Raw genomic sequence first — 22,607 nt, forward strand, 5'->3', positions numbered from 1 at the left:
TAAATGATAACCTCTTCTTCCAGGTCACACAGAGTTCCTCTTGGTTCCCTTATTTCAGGAGAAACACTCTAGCCAGCCATTTCCTCTTGTAAGGACTACAAGGGTTTTGAACAGGCTGAACTCAGAACTCACAACCCATCTTCAATATGGGGTTTTTCAACAAGCCTGCCAGCTTGTCATGTTGCAGCCTCAACTGCTATTGTAGAACTGACTTCTCTCTCTCTCTTTTTCAAAAGAGAATCACCTATCTGTTTTTCCTCTCTCTGCTTGTAAAAATCATATGACTTCTTACAGGGCTCCAACCCCAATCTTTGAAAGATCTTATCAGTATCTCTGAGCCTGGACTTTATTGCCCAGACACAATAGGTCAGCATTCTTCTTTGCTTCTGCAAAAGCAAATTGGAGCCTCAATGTCTAGCTTCAGCAAAGCTCTTGCATTTTAAATGAAATGGCTTTTGTGAAGTGTTACTCTGTGAGTAAACTAAACTAAACTAAACTCCCACAATCTATCTGTTTTAAAGGCATATTTTACCCATAACTATTCTAACACACCCCGTAACAATTTGTATAATCTGTTATTGTACTTGTAGTGTTAAACATTTATAGCACCATTGCCACTGAAGAAGTGGCTCCCCAGGTGTGATAGTACAGATTCTATCACCAATGTGTATATGTACATATGTACAGATGGTAGTAGGATGACTGAGAGTGTAGCCACACCTACTGGCAGGTCTTAAAGGATTGCTCCTAGCCAGAGCAGGCCGTTCTGGACTGGTCGACCTACTTGTGATATGCTCCAGTCTTTTAGTTAATAAAAGCCTTGGTTTGGATCAACAAGTCTTTGGTTCTTTCGACACGCACTACAATTTTATTAACTAAAAGACTGGAGCATATCACAAGTAGGTCGACCAGTCCAGAATGACCTGGTCGGGGTCCCCCTTCTGTTGTTTGAGGAGTTTTCTCATCCATCTTACCCCTCAATGTCCTAGAGTGTGGTTATTGACCACACTCTTGCCTTGGCTGCCCCAAGCCTCAGTGTGTCCATCAGCATCTACTCCTGCTGCTACTTGGCAATTTGGGAGTGCTCCAGTTTGGGAACCCCAAACACATCCGAAGTGTTCCATGAATCCCCGGCCCCTCTGAACGCTCCGCCCACTCTTGGAATCCCCGCCCATTCCAGGATTTCCACACCCCCTTTCCCCAAAGGCTCCGCCCACGCCCGCTCCTGGATTAATGAGCACGTGAGCAATCTGACGCGGTGATGTCAGGACGCGTTCGCGAGCCGGCTTTGAAAGCCACGGACAGACCGAGAGGAGCTGTTTAGATCTTGTGGGGCCGACATGTCTCAGAAGGACAGCGTGTGCTCGCGATCCTATTTCGTAGTTGTCATGGTGTTTGTGCACGTTTACATCCTCAATGTGCTCGCCTTGCTGCTGTATGTGTACTACACCAGTGATAGCGTGCACTCGCCGCCCGACAGCAGCGCGTCCACGGTGCCCGGCCAGGAGGCGAACACGCGGCGGGAGCTGTCGGAGCCGGAGCGTGGCGCCAAACTGCAGCAAGACGCCGCGTTCGGCCGCTTACACCGCTTGGAAGGCATCAAGGTGAGGCGGAGACATGCGCTGAAGGGGGCGGAACGAGAACAGTGGGGGTGGAGCCGGGAGTGTCCGGACCAGAGGGGGGGGGGGGGTGTCATAGTGACGGGAATGGAGAGAGGAGGAGGAGGGGGCTCGAGCAGTGGGGAGGAAAAGGAGGCCCCAAGGGGGGGAGGAGGGGTGGGCCAGAGGGGGGTGGATGGACCGGGGGGGAGGGGGGACACCGGGGGGGAGGGGGGGGTGCTCCAGGCTGAAAGTGTGGAAGTAGGAGGAGGAGGGGTGGGCCGGTATGGTTGGGGAGAGGAGGAGTGGGTGCTGGTACATTTACTGGAGGAGGATTTGGGAGGCAGAAGAGTTGGTGATGGGACTTAGTAAGTGGGGAGAGCTAGAGTGTGGACGGAGGAAGAGGCGGGGTACTAGAGTTGTGGGCAGAGGACGAAGAGGAGCTAGATTGGGGGAACCTGATGGGGTCTGATATATTGGAGAGTGGACAGAATTAGAAGATTTTTTTTCCACAGAAATTCAGTGATGTCAGTGTCTAGTGTCACATTTAACATACCATATTAGATGGCATGTTTAGACCCACTTGTTTTCCCCCCAAATATTGGCTCAAAAATATTCCCTTGCAAAATTGAAATGGGAGTGATAAGATAAGTAATGCAGACAGTGATCATTGTTGCTGCAAGGCTCACTAGCGTCACTGCTGTTGGTCCCCACATTGGTCATTGTGCTGAGAAAGTGTCAGATTTGAGAGAGACTAGTCTGGACACAAGGGTTTGCAATCAAATGTTACTTTTATTAACACACCACAACAATTAATAGAAGAGCATTGGGAAATCATAGTGGGAATAAAACATGCACACAATATATATAAAAGAGTCTGGGAAAATACGTCCACAGTTTATAAAAGAGCGTTGGAAAATCTGCAAGTATTGATCTATAGTAGTGGATTCAAACTGAGGACAAACCCACAGACCAGCTTGCTCACAGCACAAGGTGACACCTGGGGCCAGCTACTCGCTAAACTAATCTCTTCTCCCTTAATATCTGAAGGCCTGTCAGTGACTGTCTTGAATACATTCAGTAACTGAGCATTCACACCCTCCTTCTCTAGAGTTCCAGATTCAGCACCCTTTGATACATACTTTTTTATCTCATTCATGAATGATCAAACCTTATTTTGAAAGACCAACAGCCACCCCACATCAAAACAATGAACTTATGAATTAAATCATCTCTCATTCTCCTCCCAGCAACATTTCAGTGCTTCACCCACCTAACAAAACAGTGAGTCTAGTGGAGAATGCATCACTATTTCACCACCAGCTCATTTCATCTCCAGTTCCAGCCACTTTATAGCTCATTTCAGACTTCTGCATTTATGAGAGCATGCATAGAAATCCGAGATGAGCTAAATCCCAAGTGTCTGCCGATCAGGTATTCCCTTGTGAACTATTCACTGTCAGTCAGATTGATTTTTACCTTCACCGTATAATTGTGGGCTGCCAGGAGAGAGTGGGATCAAGGTATTATTTAAAATATTTTTCCTGTTGTCCTACTTGCGTGCGTTGTCCTACTTGCATTCTTTGTCCAATTTTTAAATGCTTACCCGCCGGAATAAAGCGAGGCCTGGAATGACTGTCCCATTCCAATTCGGTGCTTTTTACAGCAGGCATAGCATAAAATGGCTGCAAATATCCTTGAACGAAGTGGCTGTGTAAAAGTCTCTAGAGTGATGGGCACTAGGAGAGGAGTGAAGGGATGAGTGGGTGGTGTGTTGAAGCAAAATAGTGAAAAATACATTACGATTTACAAACAAGATCTGAGACGTTCAAGACATTATGCGACAGGAACATCAACCTTGATCAACTTGTGTATTACTTCAGATTTACAGTAATTACAATATTTTTTGTAAAAGGAAATTGTGTACAGGGAGTAGGAGAAACATTGACCCCAGTGGCATTGATGGGAATTGAAGGGAGGGAGTGGAGTTCATTGACAAGCTAGTAAAGACTGGAGTGCAGACAAATGTGAGAGGATATAATTTGTACCATTTTAACTCAATTTCATTTCCTTGAATAACACATATTAAAAAGATGGATTTTTTTTTAGCTTCGGAGGAAGTTGTGATAAACCTGTAGAGGTCCACTTACAGAGATGATGACAGGCCCACAAAATGGCTGGCGACCATGCCGACCTGCTGGTGACACTGGCTGTTGTCCCAGGTGACCTCCCATACAGTGGGAAGATGGGGAATGCCGGACAATCCCAGGCCGGTCCTCCGATGATGCAGGGCCCTGATGTCAGAGCCTGGGGCCTATTATAAGCGTGACGGCCGGAGCAATAAACCAGTCTCATTTTCCAAGGCTTTGGCATGTGTGTCATTTTTCTCCACACTCACATAGCATGAATGCTACAAACCAATGAAAATCTCTGCCTATACCTCATCTTTTTCTGGTTCAGTCACTGTATTTTATGTAGAATGATGAAATAGTTTAGAAGATTTGTAGTGTTGTACAGTATGGAAAAAGGGCCTTCAACCCAATGTACTAAGCCCATTCACCTGCATTTGTCCATATTGTTCTAAACCCTCTTTGCCCGTGTATCTGGCAAAATGGCTTTTAATCATTTGTAAATTGCCTACCTCTACTTTCTTTTCTGGCACTTGTTCTGTACCCACCAACCTGAGTGGAAAAACTTGCCACACCTATTCGTTCTAAATCTCCCCCTTCTCACCTTAAACCTATGCCCTCATGATTTTGTATACCTCTACATGGTCACCCCTCTGCCTCCTTTGCTCCAGTGTTGGAAAGATTAATTGAGGATTACATAAGTATTTTTCAAAATTGGATAAAGACATGAGAAGGAAGCAGTCCATGGCTTATAGGGAATGAGATGGAGGGTGGGACTTAGAAAAGTTCTTTCAAAGATTTGGCTTTAAAATGGTTGGTCGTATGACCACCTTCTTTGCTGTTAGATTCAGTGATAAACTCGGGGACCAAAACCTTAATAATACTGAATTCTACAGCTTTATTGTTTGTGATATATAAAGGTTGTGAAGCAGTTAGTGCTGCTGCCTTATAGCTTTTTGGGATCTGAGCTGGATCCAGATCTTGGGTGGAAAATGCACATTCTCTCCAAGTGATCCACTGGACTAAAGTCTTGATTTAAGGACTATGTATAGCAGTAAACCAATGATAAGAAGACTGAGAAAAATAAACAGCTAAATTGAGTAATGTTACTTTTGAATTTAAAATGTTTGTGAGATATTGAATTGCAATTCGTGGTGAATTCATTTGGGAGCAATGAGAGGGAAGTTCCAAAATGATTAATGTGTTGATTATGTAGATTCAAAAACATTTACAAAGGAGAGAAGTATCTGTACAGGATTTGAAAATTAGAAATGAGGTAAGGTTAAATGTGAGATTACAAAACTGAGATGCTCAAATGCTGTAAGATGTAGAAGGTTCAGGGTTCACAATACATAATGGTTAGTATGCAGATAATACTGGTTTAGTTATTAGGAATGCTAACAGAATATTATCTTTTATTGGTTGAAGAAATGAATGTAAGATTCTCATTTTTTGGAGATTCAAAATAGTAATGTCTTCCTACCACTGAAAGCAGTTTTTCCATGTTCCACTTATAGCAGGCCTGAAACCCCATCTGGAGAATTGCATGAAGATAGCATGGTCTCTTTATTTAAGAAACTATGCTATTCAGTTGAAAGCAGTTGAGGAAAGTTTACTAGAGCTGTATCTGGAATGGGCAGGATGTCTTTTGAGGGCAGACTAGGCTTGTATCCAATAGAGTTTAAAAGAGTAACTTTAATGGAAACATAAAAGATTCTGACTGGGTGTGGAGTGGTGCCTTTAGTGAGATATAGGGGTCACTGCTTTACTGGTTTAAGACTAAGAATAGGTGAAATATTTTTCTCTCAGATGGTTCACTGTTTTTGTATTTATCTTCCTTAATCAGCAGTGGAAAACAAGACTTTAAATATTTTGAAAACAATTGTTTCTTGATAAGTAAGGGAGTGAAAAGTATCCAGAGGTAAATCATAATGTGGAGTTGAGGTTACAATCATATCAATTATAATCTTTTTGAAAGGCAGACAAGCTCCAAGGCTACTTGTCCTCTCCTACTCTTGTATATTCATAAGCTAACCTTTAGATTTCAATATTAATAACATTAACGTAAAAATCAAAGTTTTTTTGTGCTTTCAGTTACCGCTATGAATATTGTTAGCTTCCATTAGGTTCAATAACGTTCCCTTAGATATCCATATGTTTGTCACATCATCTTATAATTTCTATTAAATAAGGTTGTTTTTCTTTCCTTCAGGTTGGTCATATGCAAAAAGTGAATCTTATTCCTAACAAAGTACACTACCTGAAAACACTGAGCTTAAAACCACTTTTATTTGGTAAGGATGTGCAAAATGTTTTCATTTATTTTGTGTAATTGAAATTTGAATTTGTGTTACTGTGCGTGTTTCTTTGAAGAAATGCCAAAAACTTTAGTGCCAAATTACTGCAGAGTTAACAAAGAGAATCTGAAAGATCTCAGTGGGTCAGGCAACATTGATGGTCAGTCATTGTTTCAGGTTTACCCTATTGATGCCTCTTATAATTTCATAAATTTCTATCGGGTCTCCCCATCGACTCAAATGCTCCAGAGAAAACAACTCAATTTGTCAATGTCACTTCAATATTTGGCTTAACTATGTGATGCTTGTGTTTATAGTTTAAAAAAAAATGCCATTATTCACAAGGATCACAGTTTGGCTTCTAAATTTCTAGCTCAGTCTGGCTTCTAAATTTCTGGCTCCTGATTTGAGTTTGCTGCAAAGAAGACATGGCACTGAAAAAGATAAAATATTTTATTTTATAGGATCTTTACACTTGCCTTAAAATACAAATACAAAATTAACAAATATATTAACCTCAAATTTAATATTGTGAACGGCACCTGTAATGCTTCCACTTTCTGACAGCATGCATAAGATTTCTGTCCCGCTTTTGCCATAAATACACCTTATTCACCACAATTTTGCCATTTTGGATTCTGCCTACAATCATAAAAGTCCCTGTGTTTCTGCCTTGTGTCATGTTCTGAACACAGGTGGCATCCAAGTCGAGCCAATGCTGAAGCTTAGAATGAATCTCTGTCTTGAGGAGGGGCCCATGCTTGAGGACCTCAAACTTTCTGTTCAGCTGAAAATCTGAGATCTGGGAGAAACTTGTATTTCTCTTTGATATTCTGATTTTCACAGCTGTGGAAGATTAAGTAAAGTTTTGGGTAAGTTTCCTGTTTAATCAGTCACAACTTGGAAACAAAAATCAACAATAAATAAAAGAATATAGAGTAAGCAGAATTGCTGTGTCATAAATAACTAATGCTGGTTAGCAGGGTTTGTATAATAAATTATAAAACTTGAATCCTATAGCTTTTCATTATTGTTCAAGAATAATAAAGACTTCTATTTCCATTACACTTCCCACAAATTAAAATGGTCCAAAACACTTCACAAAGAATAAAGTGTGTTTATTGGAACAATGCAAGAATTAAGAATTAGTGCACCCATTTTAGGCATTGCAAAGAAGACATGGCACTGAAAAAGATAAAATATTTTATAATGATCAAAATTTATGGATGGATAAATATTGGCTAGGATGCTGGGATTAATGACATTGCCCTTTGGAGAGGTAAATTTCCTGATAGAGCAGGAGTGGCCTGAGTTTAACGGATATAAAGTTGCTTCAACAATGAAGTATTTCCTTAGTATTCTATTGTTAGGCTATAATTTCTGCTCGGTTCTTTGGAGTAACATTTAAACTTGCACCTTCTTTGAGGTTGGAGACGAGCAGTGGCCGAAGGGAGCAGGTTGCATTCTCAATCCTGTTTTCTGATGGACTCATTTTTGTTTCTCTTTCTCTTGTACTGCAAAGAGACGTCAGGCGACACTAATGGCAAATCTTTGTGGCAGACAGAAGGCAATTTCATGTGATATTGAATGTTCTCCACTATTACAGGACAATAAAGGAATCTTGAACTAAAAAGATACTCAAGAGGGTTTAAACTAGTGTGGTAGGGGAATGGGATGTGGACAGACAAGAATGAGGTGCTGCATTTTGGAAAGTACACAGTAACTGGCAAGACCTTTTGGAGCATTGTTTTACAAAAGGATCTGGGTGCAAGTGACAACAAAGTGGCAACACGTGTCTTTTGGGTGGATTTAAACTAGTGTGGTGGGAAAGGGGTGGGAACTGAAGCAGTAGGTCAGCATGTGGGGTAATTGAGAAGGCAGGGATTAAGTCTGATAATAAGCACAGGTAAGGTCAGGGTAATGAATACCACAGGAATGAATGTCTGAGGTAAATTTATTCTAATACAGCAGTCTAATGGATACAGCAGGTGATCTTAGAACCTAGATTAGTACATTGAACTACAATAGTCTGGCCATCACAAAACCATATACTATCTTAAACATGACAGAGAGGGATGTAAAAGAGTTAGGACAGTTGTATGTCAATGAACACAAAATCATTAGTAGGAGCAAGAGGCCATCTGGCCTCGAGCTTGTTCTGCTGTTCAACAAGATCATGGCTGATCTTGCTATGACCTCAGCTCCACTTGCTTGCCTTTTCCCAATCATCCTTAATTCCCTGCTGTAAAGAGAAACTATTTATCTGTGCTTTAAATGTGTTTAATAAGATCCTCTCTCTTAATTCCAGTGAGTATAGTCCCAGGTTTCTTGATCTCTCCTTAAAAGCTATCCCCTTAACTTTTGGAATCAATCAGGTGAACCTCCTCTGCACCACCTCCAAAGCCAGTATATCCTTTCTCAAGTCAGATCATCAAATGTGCACACAGTACTCCAGGTGCAGCCACACCAGTACTCCGTACAGTTGCAGCAGAACCTCCCTACTCTGAAATTCAACCCCTAGAGCATGAAAGTCAATAGCCTATTTGCCTTCTTGATGACCTATTGCACCTACAAACCAACTTTTTATGATTCATGGACAAAATCTCCCAAGTCTCTGCACAACAACATGCTGTAATATTTAAATGATAATTCAATCCACTATATTTTTCTTCCAAAGTGGATGACCTCGCACTTGCCCACACTGTACTCTGTCTCCCAGACCCTTACCCACACACTTAACCTATGTCTCTGCAACCTCTGTGTCCTCTATTCAATTTATTGTCACCAGCAAATTTAGATGTTCCACACTTGGTCCTCCAAATAATTTGTGTATATTGTCAACAGTTGTGGCCTTAACACTAATCCTTGTGATACTCCGCTTACCACTGATTTCCAGCCAGAGAACCACGTATTTATCCCAACTCTGCCTTCTATTGCTTAACCAATCTCCTTTTCATGCTAATATATTACCCTTAACTACATGTATCCTGATCTTGTGCAGAAGATCTGCTGGATTAGAAGATATCTTCAATGGCCCATCCAGTAAGGCGACATGGATAGAGCTCAGGAATGAGAAAAGTACAATCACTATGATGGGGTTAAACTATAAGCCTCCTGTAGAGTGTGTCGAAAGAATCAAAGACTTGTTGATTCAAACCAAGGTTTTATTAACTAGAAGACTGGAGCATATCACATGTAGGTTGACCAGTCCAGAATGACCTGGTCTGGCTAGGAGCAACCCTTTAAGACCTGCCAGTAGGCGTGGCTATACTCTCAACCAATCACAGTCATCCTACACTACAATCTACATATACACATTGGTGATAGAATCTGTACTATCACACCTCCCTATAGTCATTGGGAGATAGGAGTAGATAAGCAAGCAAATCACAGAAATAAGTAAAAACAACAGGGTTATTATGATGAGTGTTTCCACCATTGTTAACTGGGATTCCTTTAATACTTGGGATTTAGATGGGGTAGGATTTGTTATGTACATCCAGGACAGTTTATTGAAACAATATTTATGTACTCCAATTAGGAATGGGGCTGTATTTGAGGAATAAGCCTTGCCATGTCAACAAAGTCTCAGTAGAGGAGCATTTTGGGAATAATGACCATAATTTTTCCAACTGTCATGCATTTTCCTCTATTGAAAAGCGATATAGACTGTTGAAAAATTTCCAGATCTAGAGATCCAAAATGCTGTGCCATCCATTTTGCCTTAATTTCATTGTTAGTTTGCCTAATTTAGCAAAGAAATAGTTGCCTGTAGACAGAAAATCACTGATCTTGTTAAAGCATGGAAGATGGAGAGAAACAAGGTTTGACAAGGATGATGTTTCCTGTCTTTGAATCCAGTAAAAGAGAAGTTGCATAATTGGGGATTGTCCATTCAATGCAGAGAGGAAATGGGATTTCTTCTCAGAAGGTTGTGCATTTTTGGAATTTTGAGAAGGTTGGAATAATCAGATTTTTGTATTGTAGGAGGAAGCAAGTGGATTTTGTTAAGATGAGCCTTGATCTTACTGAATTGCAGAGTAGATTTGAGAATACATATGGCCAAATTCTGCTCCAATTTCATATGTTCTCAAAACCAGCAAAGAGCACTTTGGGTGTGATTTATTACAAAGCTGCAGCAGTATTTCTATTTTAGCAGAAGAAGCAAGTTTCATAATTTTCCTGAACTGTACTTACCAAAATCATGTGAACAAAATGTATTAAGTATTTGTTTTGATGAAGTCATTTCTTCCAATTCACAATCTCGACAACTTGCTTTGGGAATTGCTGTGTAATGGGTGGAAATGTAGATTTTTATTAGCTACAGGCAGTACAGATACTAAGCTCTGCAATGTATTGATCTTGCCATATCCCTAGCTTTGAGGAAGAGCTATAGACACTTGCTTCTCTTTGCCCTTAATCCATTTGCTGAGAGTAAGTGGAGTGGCCTGGAAGAGCTTAATGTTCAGCCCTTCACATCTGTACTATCCAAAAATAGTGTTATTCAGTCTAATCCCACTTTCCTGCACTTGGTCAGCTACTCTGAAGGTTTTTGCCCTTCAAATGCATCCATTTTTAAATGGGCTAAGAGTTTCTTTCTTTACTGTTTCTTTGGGTGGTGAGTTCTAAATCACTGCCATATCTTGGTGAGAATAAAATTTCATTTTATTCCTTCTACGATTTTTGAAATTGTTGCAAAAGGAAAATGGGTCATTTCTATTGCTCGATGTTCATAATTTTATACACCTCAGTTAAGTTTCAACACAGCTGCCTCTGTTCTAAAAAGACCACACTGATTCAAACTCTCCGAGCTAAAGCTTTGTAATGCTGAACCTCCTTGAACCTCCTTTACAATCACGTCATGTAATGCAGTGACAGAATCTGCATGCTTTATGTGGTTCTAGAATAAATTCTCTACTCTTTTCATTCTGCATCTTGAGTAATGAAATAAGGCATACCTTGTGTACTTTAACCACCTTACTGATCACACCTCCTTTTCATGATCTTTGGATCTACACTGAAGACCCCACCCCCCATTGTGTTCAGCCAGCCAACTCAGTAATAATTTATGTTACAAGGAATGAGAAAATACAATTATATATTTGGGCAGGTGCAACATTTCACCAGATGGAATTCCATTTTTCTTCCTAATAACCAGACCTTCATTATGTTCCAGTAATCTCAAGCTTTACTGCCCACAGCCTACCAAATAACCATTTTTAATTAATATTTGTAAACTTTCATTCCCTCCATCCTTGCATTTAATACATGAATATATTAAGTAAAAAGGATCAAATATCTGAATCCTGTGGAATCCCATTTGCAAAAGCATTCACCAAGCATTGCACTTTGCTTCCTGTCACTGCATCAATTTTGCTTGCCACTCTCCTTTGATTCATGAGCTTTTACTTTCCTGATGAGTCACCATGTGAGACCTTGATGCAAACCTTAATAAAACTGTAGATTACATCAAATGCACTACCCTTGTTTGAGGATCCCCTAGTTGCTTCTTCAAAAATTTAGGATTACATTAGTTAAATGAGAGCATACCTTAACAAAACCAAGCTGATTCTTACTCTATGCCTTTCTAAACAGCCTGCAGCTGACGTGGACTTTTTACCCCCTCCATAAATCTTCGTCCGTGAAGCCAAGCCAAAGAAAGAAAAAACATTATCTTATAAAAAGGATTTTTCTAACTTGCCCAATACTGAAGTTAAATTTAGTGAGCTATAATAGAGGTAAACAAGAAATCTGCAGATATTGGGGTTTAGAGCAGTATACAAAAGTGCTGGAGAAACTTAGCAGGTTACGCAGCATTAACGGACAGCAGAAGGCAGTCGACGTGAAACGCCAACTGCCTTTTGCATTCCATTGATGCTGCTAGACCTGCTGACTTTCTTTAGCACTTTTATAAATGATGATGATTATTTGATTTATCTTCACTTCCTTTTTTCTTGAACAATGGTACCTTAACAGTTCTTCATTCCTCTGGCCTTAATTTTACTTTTGGCCATTAAAAGAAACATTTCATTTGAGATTGGTGGTTTAGTCAATTGCAAAACCCCTTAATATTTCCTCTTGCTATGTTTATCCCAAGCAATATTTTGCACTCTTCTTCATGAACTAAAACATTGACATTATAGTTTTTTTTGGTTACAAAGTATTCATTAAGAACTTTACCCATATTTTTTAACGTCACTTCCATTACCTTTTGGACCCTAATGGGCTTTATGCCTTCTTTATGTATCATTTTGTTTCTTATCTAATTACAAAGTATCTTTGGTATGCAGAGCGAAGGGTGAAGATGTATTTTTAAAATTAATTCTTGAGATGTGTGCACATTGCCGCCAAAGCTGCAGCCTATTCCCCTTCCCTCCCTGCCCTGAGAAATAAGTAATATAATTATGTTTGTTAGCTAAAATTCAATAAAGGTTTGAATAATAAATGACAGACTGGCTAAGGACTAAATATTCATGATCCTCAAGAAATTAACAATCTCTTGTATTCCTGGTCACTGGTATTTATAGATTTTAACATTTGAATCTAAATTTGCAAACAGTTGTGTTGGCCTCTGAGCATGATGTGCTGTTCTATAGCACCACATGACACTTAACTAGTAAATATCTGGTAAATTAAAAATACAGTACAGATGCTTGGAACTGCAATCACAATAGTGTTCTTGTGAGTTCATTTGAAAAGCCATTTAACCAAACACACTCGAGATTCCAAGATTGATTATCAATTTCTATTCATTCCTGTTCAGATAGTTTGCCTTGAGGCTTTCTCAAAATTAAAGAGTCTTAATTCACGCATCATTTTTTTACATAAGGGATGGTGCTTCCACAATTTTACCTCATAGTCCTTGCAATAATGATGTCTACCTAGATGAGTACAGGTAGGCATCTCTGGAACTTTAAACTGGCAAAAAAAATAGTATTAAGATGAGTTTAACTAATTATTTACATGCATATATTTTCTCTGGTTAGTTTATTTTCCTTGTCTGTTCCTCTGCTGAATGGATTCCCTACCAATAAAATAACTGACTAAATCCTATCTGGATCACAAGAATGTCATCGAGAACATTTCTCATTTCTATTTCCAATTAGATTTGCCAAGTTGGCAAACCAGAATGGACACTGCCATTTTGTATTCAGTGAATACACACAATTGAGCATCATGAATGCTATGTAGCCCTTCCAAGAGATCAGGCAAGATAATTCTTTTAATATCTTGTGTTTCCTTATCATAACTACAACAAAGTTCTCAGCACTAGCTTCATATGTTTCGATGAATGTAGCTAGAAAAAGAAACAAGATCTATTTTAAACATGTTTTTCTCTCCAATTTACTATTAATTGAGTTAACAGAGTTCAGTCAGGATCACTTACTCCTTCTGTGTGATGCTGTCTTGTTGCTGATCGAGGATATGCACATGCCATCATCAGTGGGGAACCTGTTGCAATTCAAAATTTCTGGCCATGGGTAGCCATAACAGGCCATAATGGGGGCACAGCTGTTTCTCACAGCTATACAGAGGCTGTGGCAAGGATATATAAACCTAAAAGAGTCAAAAATTAAAAAAAAAAGTGAAAAGGGATTATTTACTTGATTATTCTTTGACCATAAATTCTCTTCCTTCAATTACCAATGTTTGTGGCAGTTAAAGGGTGCACATTTGCTTCTTTTGTCTCTTTGCACCTTACTGTGTTGATTAATACATACTCCATGCCAACCTTTATTAATTAGATAGCCCAACTTGTTTCCCTGTAACATTTTCTCTCTCACTTGCTAATCAATTCCTGCAATTTGCTTTCATTAGTGTTAATTTTGCATTAACCTACAAATTATTTTGAAGAGGAGACCAAGTATAGAATATTTGAGTTTGCTGATGGCAATAAATTGAGTGGGAAAAACAAATTGTGCAGAGGACATAGAATCTGCAGAGAGATATCGAAGTTAAGTGAGTGGGAAAAAATCTGGCAGATGGAGTACCAGGTCAGTAAAAGTGAGGTCATGTAGTGGCGGCTACACTGCTAACTGAAGGATCGCACAACCAGACTGGTTGAGTTCAGTGAGCAAAAACTGATTCATTGCAGGCTACCTGGCTGGTCTTATACTCCCAGCCTGGACCTGGCTGACAACTGTGCTGGGGGCCCCCAATGACACCGGGGTGTCATGTGGGTCCCCAAGCATGGGCTTCTGAGCCCGGTGCCGAGGTTGGGAAGAAACCCCTGCCTGACGGCACCAATTTGGGCTAGCTGCCCCGCCGCGTGCGTGACAAGTGGGGCCGGTTCACCTGTCTAATGGCGTACTGCCACATAGCCGCACCCCCCACACCCCCCCCCCCCCCAGAACCGGCGCCAATGTCCTTTTTTTCCGGGCGGCCTCGCCTCTTGGGTTGGGCCACAACTACTGGTTGGGTGGGGTCGGGGTGGGCTGGCTTTAACCTGTCCACTGTAAACAGTTCACTCTTACCACCGATGTCCCATGTGAAAGTGGATCCTGAACACTGGACGAATTTGTACGGCCCTTCTTGTGGTCTTTGTAGAGGTACTGTGGACAGGCCCTGCCTGATTAAAAACTTACTTTGCGGGGTACAGCTTGCTTGGGACATAAGAGCCCCGTGTGCCTTGTCTGGGCGACGGTGGGGGTGTGAGGGAGTCCAACTGGGCCCAGAGGTGGGGAAGTAGACCGTGCGGTGACTGCTGGGGGTTGTGAGGTGCATTGACGAACTCACTGGATAGGGCTAGTGGTGCACCGTAGACCAGCTTGGCTTATGACGCCTGTAGGTCTTCTTTGGGTGTCGAGCGGATGCCCAGAAGCACCCAAAACAACTCGTCCACTCAGTCGGGGCCGGTGAGGCGGGCCATAAGCTGACTTAAGGTGGCAGTGCAATCACTCGACTAACCCATTGGCCTGTGGGTGATAGGGGGTGGTGAGATGTAGTTCGATCCCCAGCCACTGCAGATGCGAGAACTCTTCATTCGCTATCTGGAGCTTATCTGACGGGAGCCGGCGTGCCTTGGCGTGGACTGGCGGGCCTTGGGTGGGGATGTAATGAAACACCCTGTGACATGGTGAGGAGGTGGAGAACTGCGGCTTGAGGAGGGACAGGAACTCGTCCAGGATAGGCTGAAATTCGTCCTTGGGCGTGCTGACCATGGCCATCTGCAGCTGCTCTGTGCAGGAGTCGTTGAGGCGAACGGATTGGAAGGTACAGGCATCTACCAGTTGCCTACCTTGACTGTCGACCAGGAGTCTGTGGGCGAGGAAGAAGTCGACACCCAGGATGGCAGTTGGAAGGGACAAAACTGAACCTCCACGAGAACTTCTGCTGGCCAATCTGGAAGAGGATGGTCTTGTCTCCATACGCTCGGATCTCCGTTGAATTGGCTGCACGGAGGGGAGGTCCTCTAGGCTGGTTCCGGGACTCGATGGCTGTGGCTGGGCTGACGCTGATCTGGGCCCCGATGTTGACGAGGAAGCGTCGGCCGCTGACTGAATCCCACAGGTAGAGAAGACTGTGTTCTTGTCCATCCGCCGCAGCCATTAACAGCGGCCGGCCTGCTTGTTTCCCTAGAATGAGCAGGGCTGACGACAGTTCCGAGCCTTGGCTCCCCAGCGCCGGTGGAAGAAGCAGAGGCCTGAAGTGGATGACTTGCTTCTGGCTATGTTCTTTGAGGCCCCTGCAGGGGCTGGGTGTTCCACCGCAGCGCTAGAGGAAGGCTTGGCATGCTCATTCCTGTGACTCGTAACCTGCTGGACTGCTGAGCCCTCTGGGAATAATTTGATTCATTCGAATCATTCAAAGGCTCCTGAGCCTTTTGAGCAATGTTCCTAGGGTCGATGAAGCTCTCCTGGGACAGTAAAGGCAGATGTCTTCAGGCAGATGGTCAAGGAAGATACGCTCAAAGAGTGGGCAGTTGGTGTGATCGCCCATGAGTGCGAGCATCTCATCCATCAACTCTATTGGAGTTCTGTCCCCCAAGGCGTTGAGGCGCAGCATTCGAGCGGCATGCTGGTGCCTGGAGAGGCCAAGGGAGCCGGTGAGCACCCGCTTGATGGTCCCGTACTTTTCTTCTGCGGGTGGGTGCTGAACAAGGTGCTGCACTCGTTTGGCAGTGGCCTGGTCCAGGGCGGCGACCACATGGTAAAACTTGGTCGAATCCAATGATATCTGGCGGAGGTGAAACTGAGCCTCTGCGTGCTTGAACCAGGTCTCCGGCTCCTGAACCCAGAAGTCGGGAAGCTTGATGACTATAGCATTGATCGAAGGGTCGTTCATGTCGGGTTCAAAGACGTTTGAATCTATCGGGGTCACCAATTGTAGCGGCGGCTACACTGCTAACTGAAGGATCGCACAGCCAGGCGGGTTGAGTTCAGTGAGCAAAAACTGATTTATTGCAGGCTGCCTGGCTGGTCTTATACTCCCAGCCCAAACCTGGCTGAGAACTGCACTGGGGGGCCCCGACGTTCACGTGGGTCCCCAAGCGTGGGTTTCTGAGCCCTGTGCCGAGGTCGGGAGGAAACCCCCGACGGCGCCATTTTGGCCAGCTGCTCCGCCATGTGCATGACAAGCGGGGCCGGTTCACCTGCCTAATGGCATACTGCCACAGTCAAACACTTTGGAAAGAGAAATAGTATATTGAGAGAATGGATATACAAGTATTTGAATAGTCAGCATGGATTTGTGCATGGTCGGTTGTGTTTAACAAACTTTAGTTTTTTTCAAGGAAGTTACCAAGAAAGTAGATGAAGGAAAGGCTGTGGATGTTGTCTATGTGGACTTTAGTAAGGCCTTTGACAAGTTACCATCTGGGAGGTTTGTTCATAAGGTTCAGACACTAGGAATCCATGGAGAGGTAGTAAACTGGATTTGAAATTGGCTGAATGGGAGAAGATTGAGAGTGGTAGTGGATGATTGCTTCTCAGACTGGAGGTCTGTGATGAGTGGTGTGCTCAGAGATAACTGCTGGGACCATTGTTATTTGTTGTCTATATCAATGATCTGAATGATAATGTGATAAATTGGATCAGCAAGTTTGCTTATGACACTAAGATTGGAGGTGTTGTAGACAGCGAAGAAGGCTTTCAAAACCTTACAGAGGGATCTGGACCAGCCAGAAAAATGGGCCACAAAATAGCAGATGGAATGTAATGCAGACAAGTGTGAGGTGTTACATTTTGGAAGGATAAACTAAGGTAGGACATGCACAGTAAATGGTAGGACACTGAGGAGTGTGGAGAAACAAAGGGATTTGGGAATACAGACATATAATACCTTGAAAGTGGTACCACAAAGTAGACAGGGTTATAAAGAAAGCTTTTGGCATCTTGGCCTTCATAAATCAAAGTATTGAGTACAGGAGTTGGAATGTTATGGTGAGGTTGTAATAATTGGTGAGGCCAAATTTGGAGTATTTTGTGCAGTTCTGGTCGCCTAACTACAGGATATCCATAAAATTGAAAGAGTGCAGAGAAGATTTACTAGGATGTTGCTGGGTCTTCAGAAGTTGAGTTACTGGGAAAGATTAAACAGGTTAGGACTTCATTTCTATGGACCATAGAAGAATGAGGGGAGATTTGATAGAGATTTTACAAAATTATGAAGGGTATAGACAAAGTAAATGTGAATTAACTCTTTCCACAGATTACGAGAGATAAATATGAGAGGACATGGCTTTAGGGTGAAAGGTTTAGGGAGAACATTAGGGGGAAGTTCTTCACTCAGAATGGTGAGAGTGTAGAAAGAGCTGCTATCTGAAGTTTTAAGAATAACTGGATAGATACATGGATGGGAGAGGTCTGGAGGGTTATGGACTAGGTGCAGGTCAATGGGATAATGTTTCAGCCCAGACTAGAAGGGCTGAATGGCTTGCTTTCTGAGTTCTAGTGTTCTAAGGTTCTGTTATTTTAAAGGTGAAAAATTATAGCATGTTGTTGTGCAGAGATTTGGGAGTCCTTGTGCATGAATTACAATAAATTAATTTTCAGGTGCAACGAGTGATTAAGAAGGCCAATGGGACATTGGCCTTCATTGCTAAAGGGATTGAATTTGAGAGCAGGGAGGTCCTGCTGCAACTGTACAGAGTACAAGTGAAACCGCACCTGGAGTACTGTGTGCACTTCTGGTCTCTTTATTTGAGAAATTATTTACTGGCTTTGAATACATTGCAGAGGAGGTTCACCAGATTGATTCAAGAAATGAAAGGGTTATCTTCATATTTCAGACTTATTGTCAGAGTACATGTGTGACATCACCTAAAACCCTGAGATTCTTTCTCCTGCGGGTGAGGCAGAATTATCATATTGATAGCAAAAAAACTGTACGTGATGTACACATGTAAACAACAGTGCAATTACACAGTGGGGTGTTGAGTCCTAGATCTTGGAGTTTGCTGATTAGTTTTGAGGGGATGATGGTGTTAAATGCCGAATTGAAGTCAATAAAGAGCATCCTGATGTAAGCATCTTTGCTGTCTAGGTGTTCCATGGCTTTGTGTGGAGCCAATGAGATGACATCCGTCCTGGACCTGTTGCTACGATAGGTGAATTGGTAGCTGCTCAGTCAAGAGCTGATATGCTTCAACATCAGTGTTTCAAAACATTTCATCACTGTTGATATAAGTGCCACTGGTTGATAGTCATTTAGGCAGGTTACTGCACCAGTACGATTAACACCTATTTGAAACAAGTGGGTACCACACTCTGCCGGAGTGAGATGTTGAAAATATCTGTGAATACATTGGTAAGTTGGTTAGCACAGATTTTTAATACTCAGCTGGGTCCTCCTCCAGGACTGGATTCTTTCCTCGAATTCACTCTCCTCGGATATGGACAAGAGAGGATCAACAGGGGAGAAGGGGGTGTGCAGTGCTGGTTCTTTCTTGCAATTAAATTAGACCTAGAAGTCATTGAGTTCATCTCTGAGTGAAGTTTTGCTATCTCCAACTGCTCCAGATTTTGTTTTGTAGCAGATTATGTCATTTAGACCTTGCCACAGGGCCTTCATCGATTATAGCTAAGCTTTCAACATTATCATACCTTCAGTACTGATCAGCAAGCTTCAAATCCTGGTCCACTGTAACTGGATATTTGACTTCCTCATTGGAAGAACACAGTTCATGCAAATCTGTAACAATGTCTCCTCCTTACTGACAATCAACACAGGCACACCTCAAGGCTGTATGTTTAGCCACTAAACCAAAACACCCAAAACCTACCTAATCTGTGTGGCTCGGCACCATTCAAATGTCATCTACAAATAACAATGGAAAGGGTAAAGAACTTCAAATTTCTGGGTGTCAACATTTCTGAAGATCTATCCTCGGGCCTTCATGTCAGTGCAATTAGGAAGGCTCGCCAGTGGCTAAACTTCATTAGGAGTTTGAGGAGATTTGGTATGTCACCAAAGACCCTTGTAAATTTAGAGCATTTTGTCTGGTTGCATCACTATCTGGTGTGGAGGTGCCAATGCACAGGACAGGAAAAGGCTACAGACTGTTGTGAACTCGGCCAGTACCATCATGGGTCTTCATTCCATCATGGACATCCACAAAAGACGGTGTCTTAAGAAAGCAGCCTCTCATCAAGGACCTTCTCCACTCAGGCCATGCCTTCTTCTCAATGCTACTATTAGAAGCCTGAAGACAACCACCCAAAGGTACATCAGATTTCTGAATGGACAATGAGCCACAGAAACCTCACTTTTTCTCTTCTTTTGGACAAATTTTAAAAAAAAAGTAATTTTGCATCTCTAATGCTGCTGCAAAACACAAATTTTGTGACAGCATGTTTGTGACAATAAATTCTGATTCTGATGGTTATACTAGTGGTCAATATCAACATTTTTTAAAAAGAAATCTGCAACAAAGCTAGTAGAAGAGGTATAGTGAAGCATTGTGAGCTTGGAAAAGATTTATACAAACAGGCGGAAATGGCTGAAAATGTTCTCTTTGATGCTGAATGGGAATCCTGCACAGACTGAGGTGAAAGATGCCAATATTGTTGGTGTGGGTATTCTATGCAAACCTGCAAAGGGAATATGAGAGTCTATGAGCAGCATTTTATTTTGAAGAGTGAAGGAGAGAGCCCAAGCCTCGAAATTATGGAAATGGGTTAGGTTTTCAATGGAGGAGGTGCAAGTAAGCATGTTGTGTTTATTATTTTTGTGTTGGACTGAATGAGATGAACAGTTTTGGTGTAAAGACATTAAAACAATGTTATCCCATGAAAATGGAAAAAATAAATGAAAATTAGCAATGTCTGGTCAAGCTGAGCTAAATACCAATGGATCCCATTGTAAACTGAAGGAGAATGGGTTTATTTTTCTGAGGGAAAGTTCTATTTCTGCAGCAAACACAACTTGCTTTATCATATTACCTTCCAAACACAGCAGCTAATCAACAAAATTTGATATTGAACCATATAAAGAGAAATTGCTGTGATCCAAAGCTTCTGGTCAGATAATTGAGCCAGACAGCTAGCTGCTCAGTCCAAGAACCCATGATCGTATCATTGATTTGTTCTGGCAAAGTCAATTTGTTAAAATAAAGAAATAAGCCAGCCATTCAGGATAATACAATTGACATATCTAGGAGCATAGAACTCAGCTAATCACTGTACAAGCTATGTAAATGCAACTTCTGTTGGGGATCAAGGCAAATAAGTCTGTGTGAAATATGTGGTAGACACTAAAATGCATTTATAAAAATCAAATTGACCTATGTTCCCCTGGAGAGGTGGCAGAGACTAATTTAGATTTAATGGGATATGCATGAGGAGGAAGCATAATAAATTTGATTGGACTAGGATGTTAAGGAAAGAAAAAAAAGTATTTCAAAAATACCTATTCAGGGAATGTCTAGAAATTGTCTGGATATTGCCACTGTATAACCGGGCAGCATGGAGGTTGGAGGTACAGCTAGTAGAACGACTGCCTCTCAGCACCAGGGACTGATCTCGGGGACTATCTATCTGAAGTTTGTATGGCCTGTGAGCATATGGGTTTCTTCAAGAGTGTCTTGTTTCATCCCAGAATTATTGTGGATCGGTTAGCTTAAGCACCTCTGGTGTGCAAGTGAGTGGTGGAGTCAGGGCAGATTGATAAAATACAGAGAAAATGTCAGGATTTGTAATGGGTCCAAGAGCCTGTTACCACGCTCTAATTCTCTATTTCTCTACAACAAAAAATGTTGCTAAATGTGATTATTCTATAGAAATGTTAAGTCAGGAGTTTGCCATTTGGTGCTTGAAGCTATTCTATTGCTTCAATATGATCATGGCTGGTGATGCAGAATCAGCATCCCTTTACCCCATAGAACAATATTCAACTCCTTGAATCTATTTAATAATTTTTCTTCCTATGGTGGAGATTTCCACAGATTCACCACTCTCTGGATGGAAAAAAAAAGTTCTGTTCATCTGACCCATGTAGTTTGCCTCTTTATTCTGCACTACCCATGTGAGGAGCCTGCAGGTAGCTGATCCAGTCCTGTTAGAATTGTTAAACAAAAAAAGTCTGCAGGTGCTGGGGTTCAGTGCAATAACCAGCCCCTATTCATTGGTTGCCCTTTTCTTCCTATGCTGAGTTTCTTCAGCATTTTTTGTGTATTGCCTTCCCGTTTTTGTCACCAAAATGGATAATTGAACATTTATGCCATTCCATTTACCCACTCTCTCAAAGCATGCATTAAGAAAAGAAAGCTCTGTAAATTTAGATGAACACACTGATCAAAACTTAACCATTTCTCAGTTTGATTCCAGCCCCCCTACCAATTGCCCTTGAGCCAAATGGTATGAGCGATGGCATTTTGAAATAACCGGTTTTCAGCTATCATTTAGTGACATTGGTTACACCTGGCTACCTGACCAAGCACACTCGTTAAAAGGGGCTGATCGTCGTCACATCGGTGGCCCTTACCTGTCCAGGCACACGGGCGCGATAAGAGAACAAAGGAATATCCTGGCATCTGGGTGACATTCTCTGGCCAGTAAGGGTAACCAGCTGGACGACTGCTGGATCACTTCGGCCATCGTCTCATGCGCCAGAATGTTGGGGATCCTCATCTCCGTATAGCCAATGTCGTAACAAAGAGCCATCCCTTTAGGGATTGGTAAGCATCGGGTGGAGGTGCCCAGGTTTACAAACAGCCCGTGAGAATACGCGATCAGCAGAGAGGTGACCATCAACAACAAGCTGTCCATGGTGCTTCCGTTTAGCCAGAAGTACTGAGTCTTGATAGAAATCGGAGAAACGGTAACTGGATAGATCTCTGGGTATTCTGGCCAAGTATTCTCAACTGTGCTGGGCAATTTATAGAATGGAATGAATTCTGCCTAATCCCTGCTCATTAGATTGAACAAGGACAATGCTACATTTTATTTACCAATTGTTTGGCGTTTACAGTGGCGGAGACAAGCTGGGACCAGCAGATAATCTTAATGGGAACAGGCGGGAGCTGCCATTGTATTCTTAACTCCATTTTATTGATCGTGTGAGGAGCAATCGGTCACTCGCTTCCCTATCACCCAGGAATAAAATGTTACGAGTCCATCAAATTAGATGCACCTCTTGCTTATTCA

At 42.0% G+C, this 22,607-nt stretch overlaps 2 protein-coding genes across 4 annotated transcripts in view; one reads left to right on the forward strand and one right to left on the reverse strand.

Moving 5' to 3' along the window:
* The first annotated feature begins 1,272 nt into the window (after positions 1-1,272).
* Positions 1,273-22,607, forward strand: part of LOC138763350 (transmembrane prolyl 4-hydroxylase-like) — a 74,558-nt gene continuing 53,223 nt past the window's right edge. For all 3 annotated transcript variants that reach the window (XM_069937329.1, XM_069937330.1, XM_069937331.1), the window contains exons 1-2: positions 1,273-1,604; positions 5,940-6,021. In XM_069937329.1, the coding sequence (XP_069793430.1) occupies positions 1,341-1,604; positions 5,940-6,021 (346 nt within the window). In that variant the 5' untranslated portion in view covers positions 1,273-1,340. The remainder of the gene's footprint in view (positions 1,605-5,939; positions 6,022-22,607) is intronic.
* LOC138763351 (secreted frizzled-related protein 5) lies at positions 6,492-22,258 on the reverse strand. The gene is made up of 4 exons (XM_069937333.1): positions 21,946-22,258; positions 13,412-13,581; positions 10,222-10,311; positions 6,492-6,870 (listed from the first exon to the last, which is right to left on the reverse strand). The coding sequence occupies exons 1-4, from the start codon at positions 22,227-22,229 to the stop codon at positions 6,548-6,550; spliced, it is 867 nt and encodes a 288-aa protein (XP_069793434.1). The 5' UTR covers positions 22,230-22,258; the 3' UTR covers positions 6,492-6,547.

This window comes from Narcine bancroftii, chromosome 5 (assembly GCF_036971445.1).
Source record: "Narcine bancroftii isolate sNarBan1 chromosome 5, sNarBan1.hap1, whole genome shotgun sequence".
Taxonomy (NCBI): Eukaryota; Metazoa; Chordata; class Chondrichthyes; order Torpediniformes; family Narcinidae; genus Narcine; species Narcine bancroftii.

What these genes read in the sequence shown, in the direction of transcription:
- LOC138763351 (XM_069937333.1), bottom strand. Translation starts at nt 22,229, where the DNA reads ATGGACAGCTTGTTGTTGATGGTCACCTCTCTGCTGATCGCGTATTCT. An exon ending in GCGCCCGTGTGCCTGGACAG is followed by an intron (nt 13,582 to 21,945) that starts GTAAGGGCCACC and finishes TGACTCTTTTAG; the next exon opens with GTTTATATATCCTTGCCACA. An exon ending in GACAGCATCACACAGAAGGA is followed by an intron (nt 10,312 to 13,411) that starts GTAAGTGATCCT and finishes CCCATTACACAG; the next exon opens with CAATTCCCAAAGCAAGTTGT.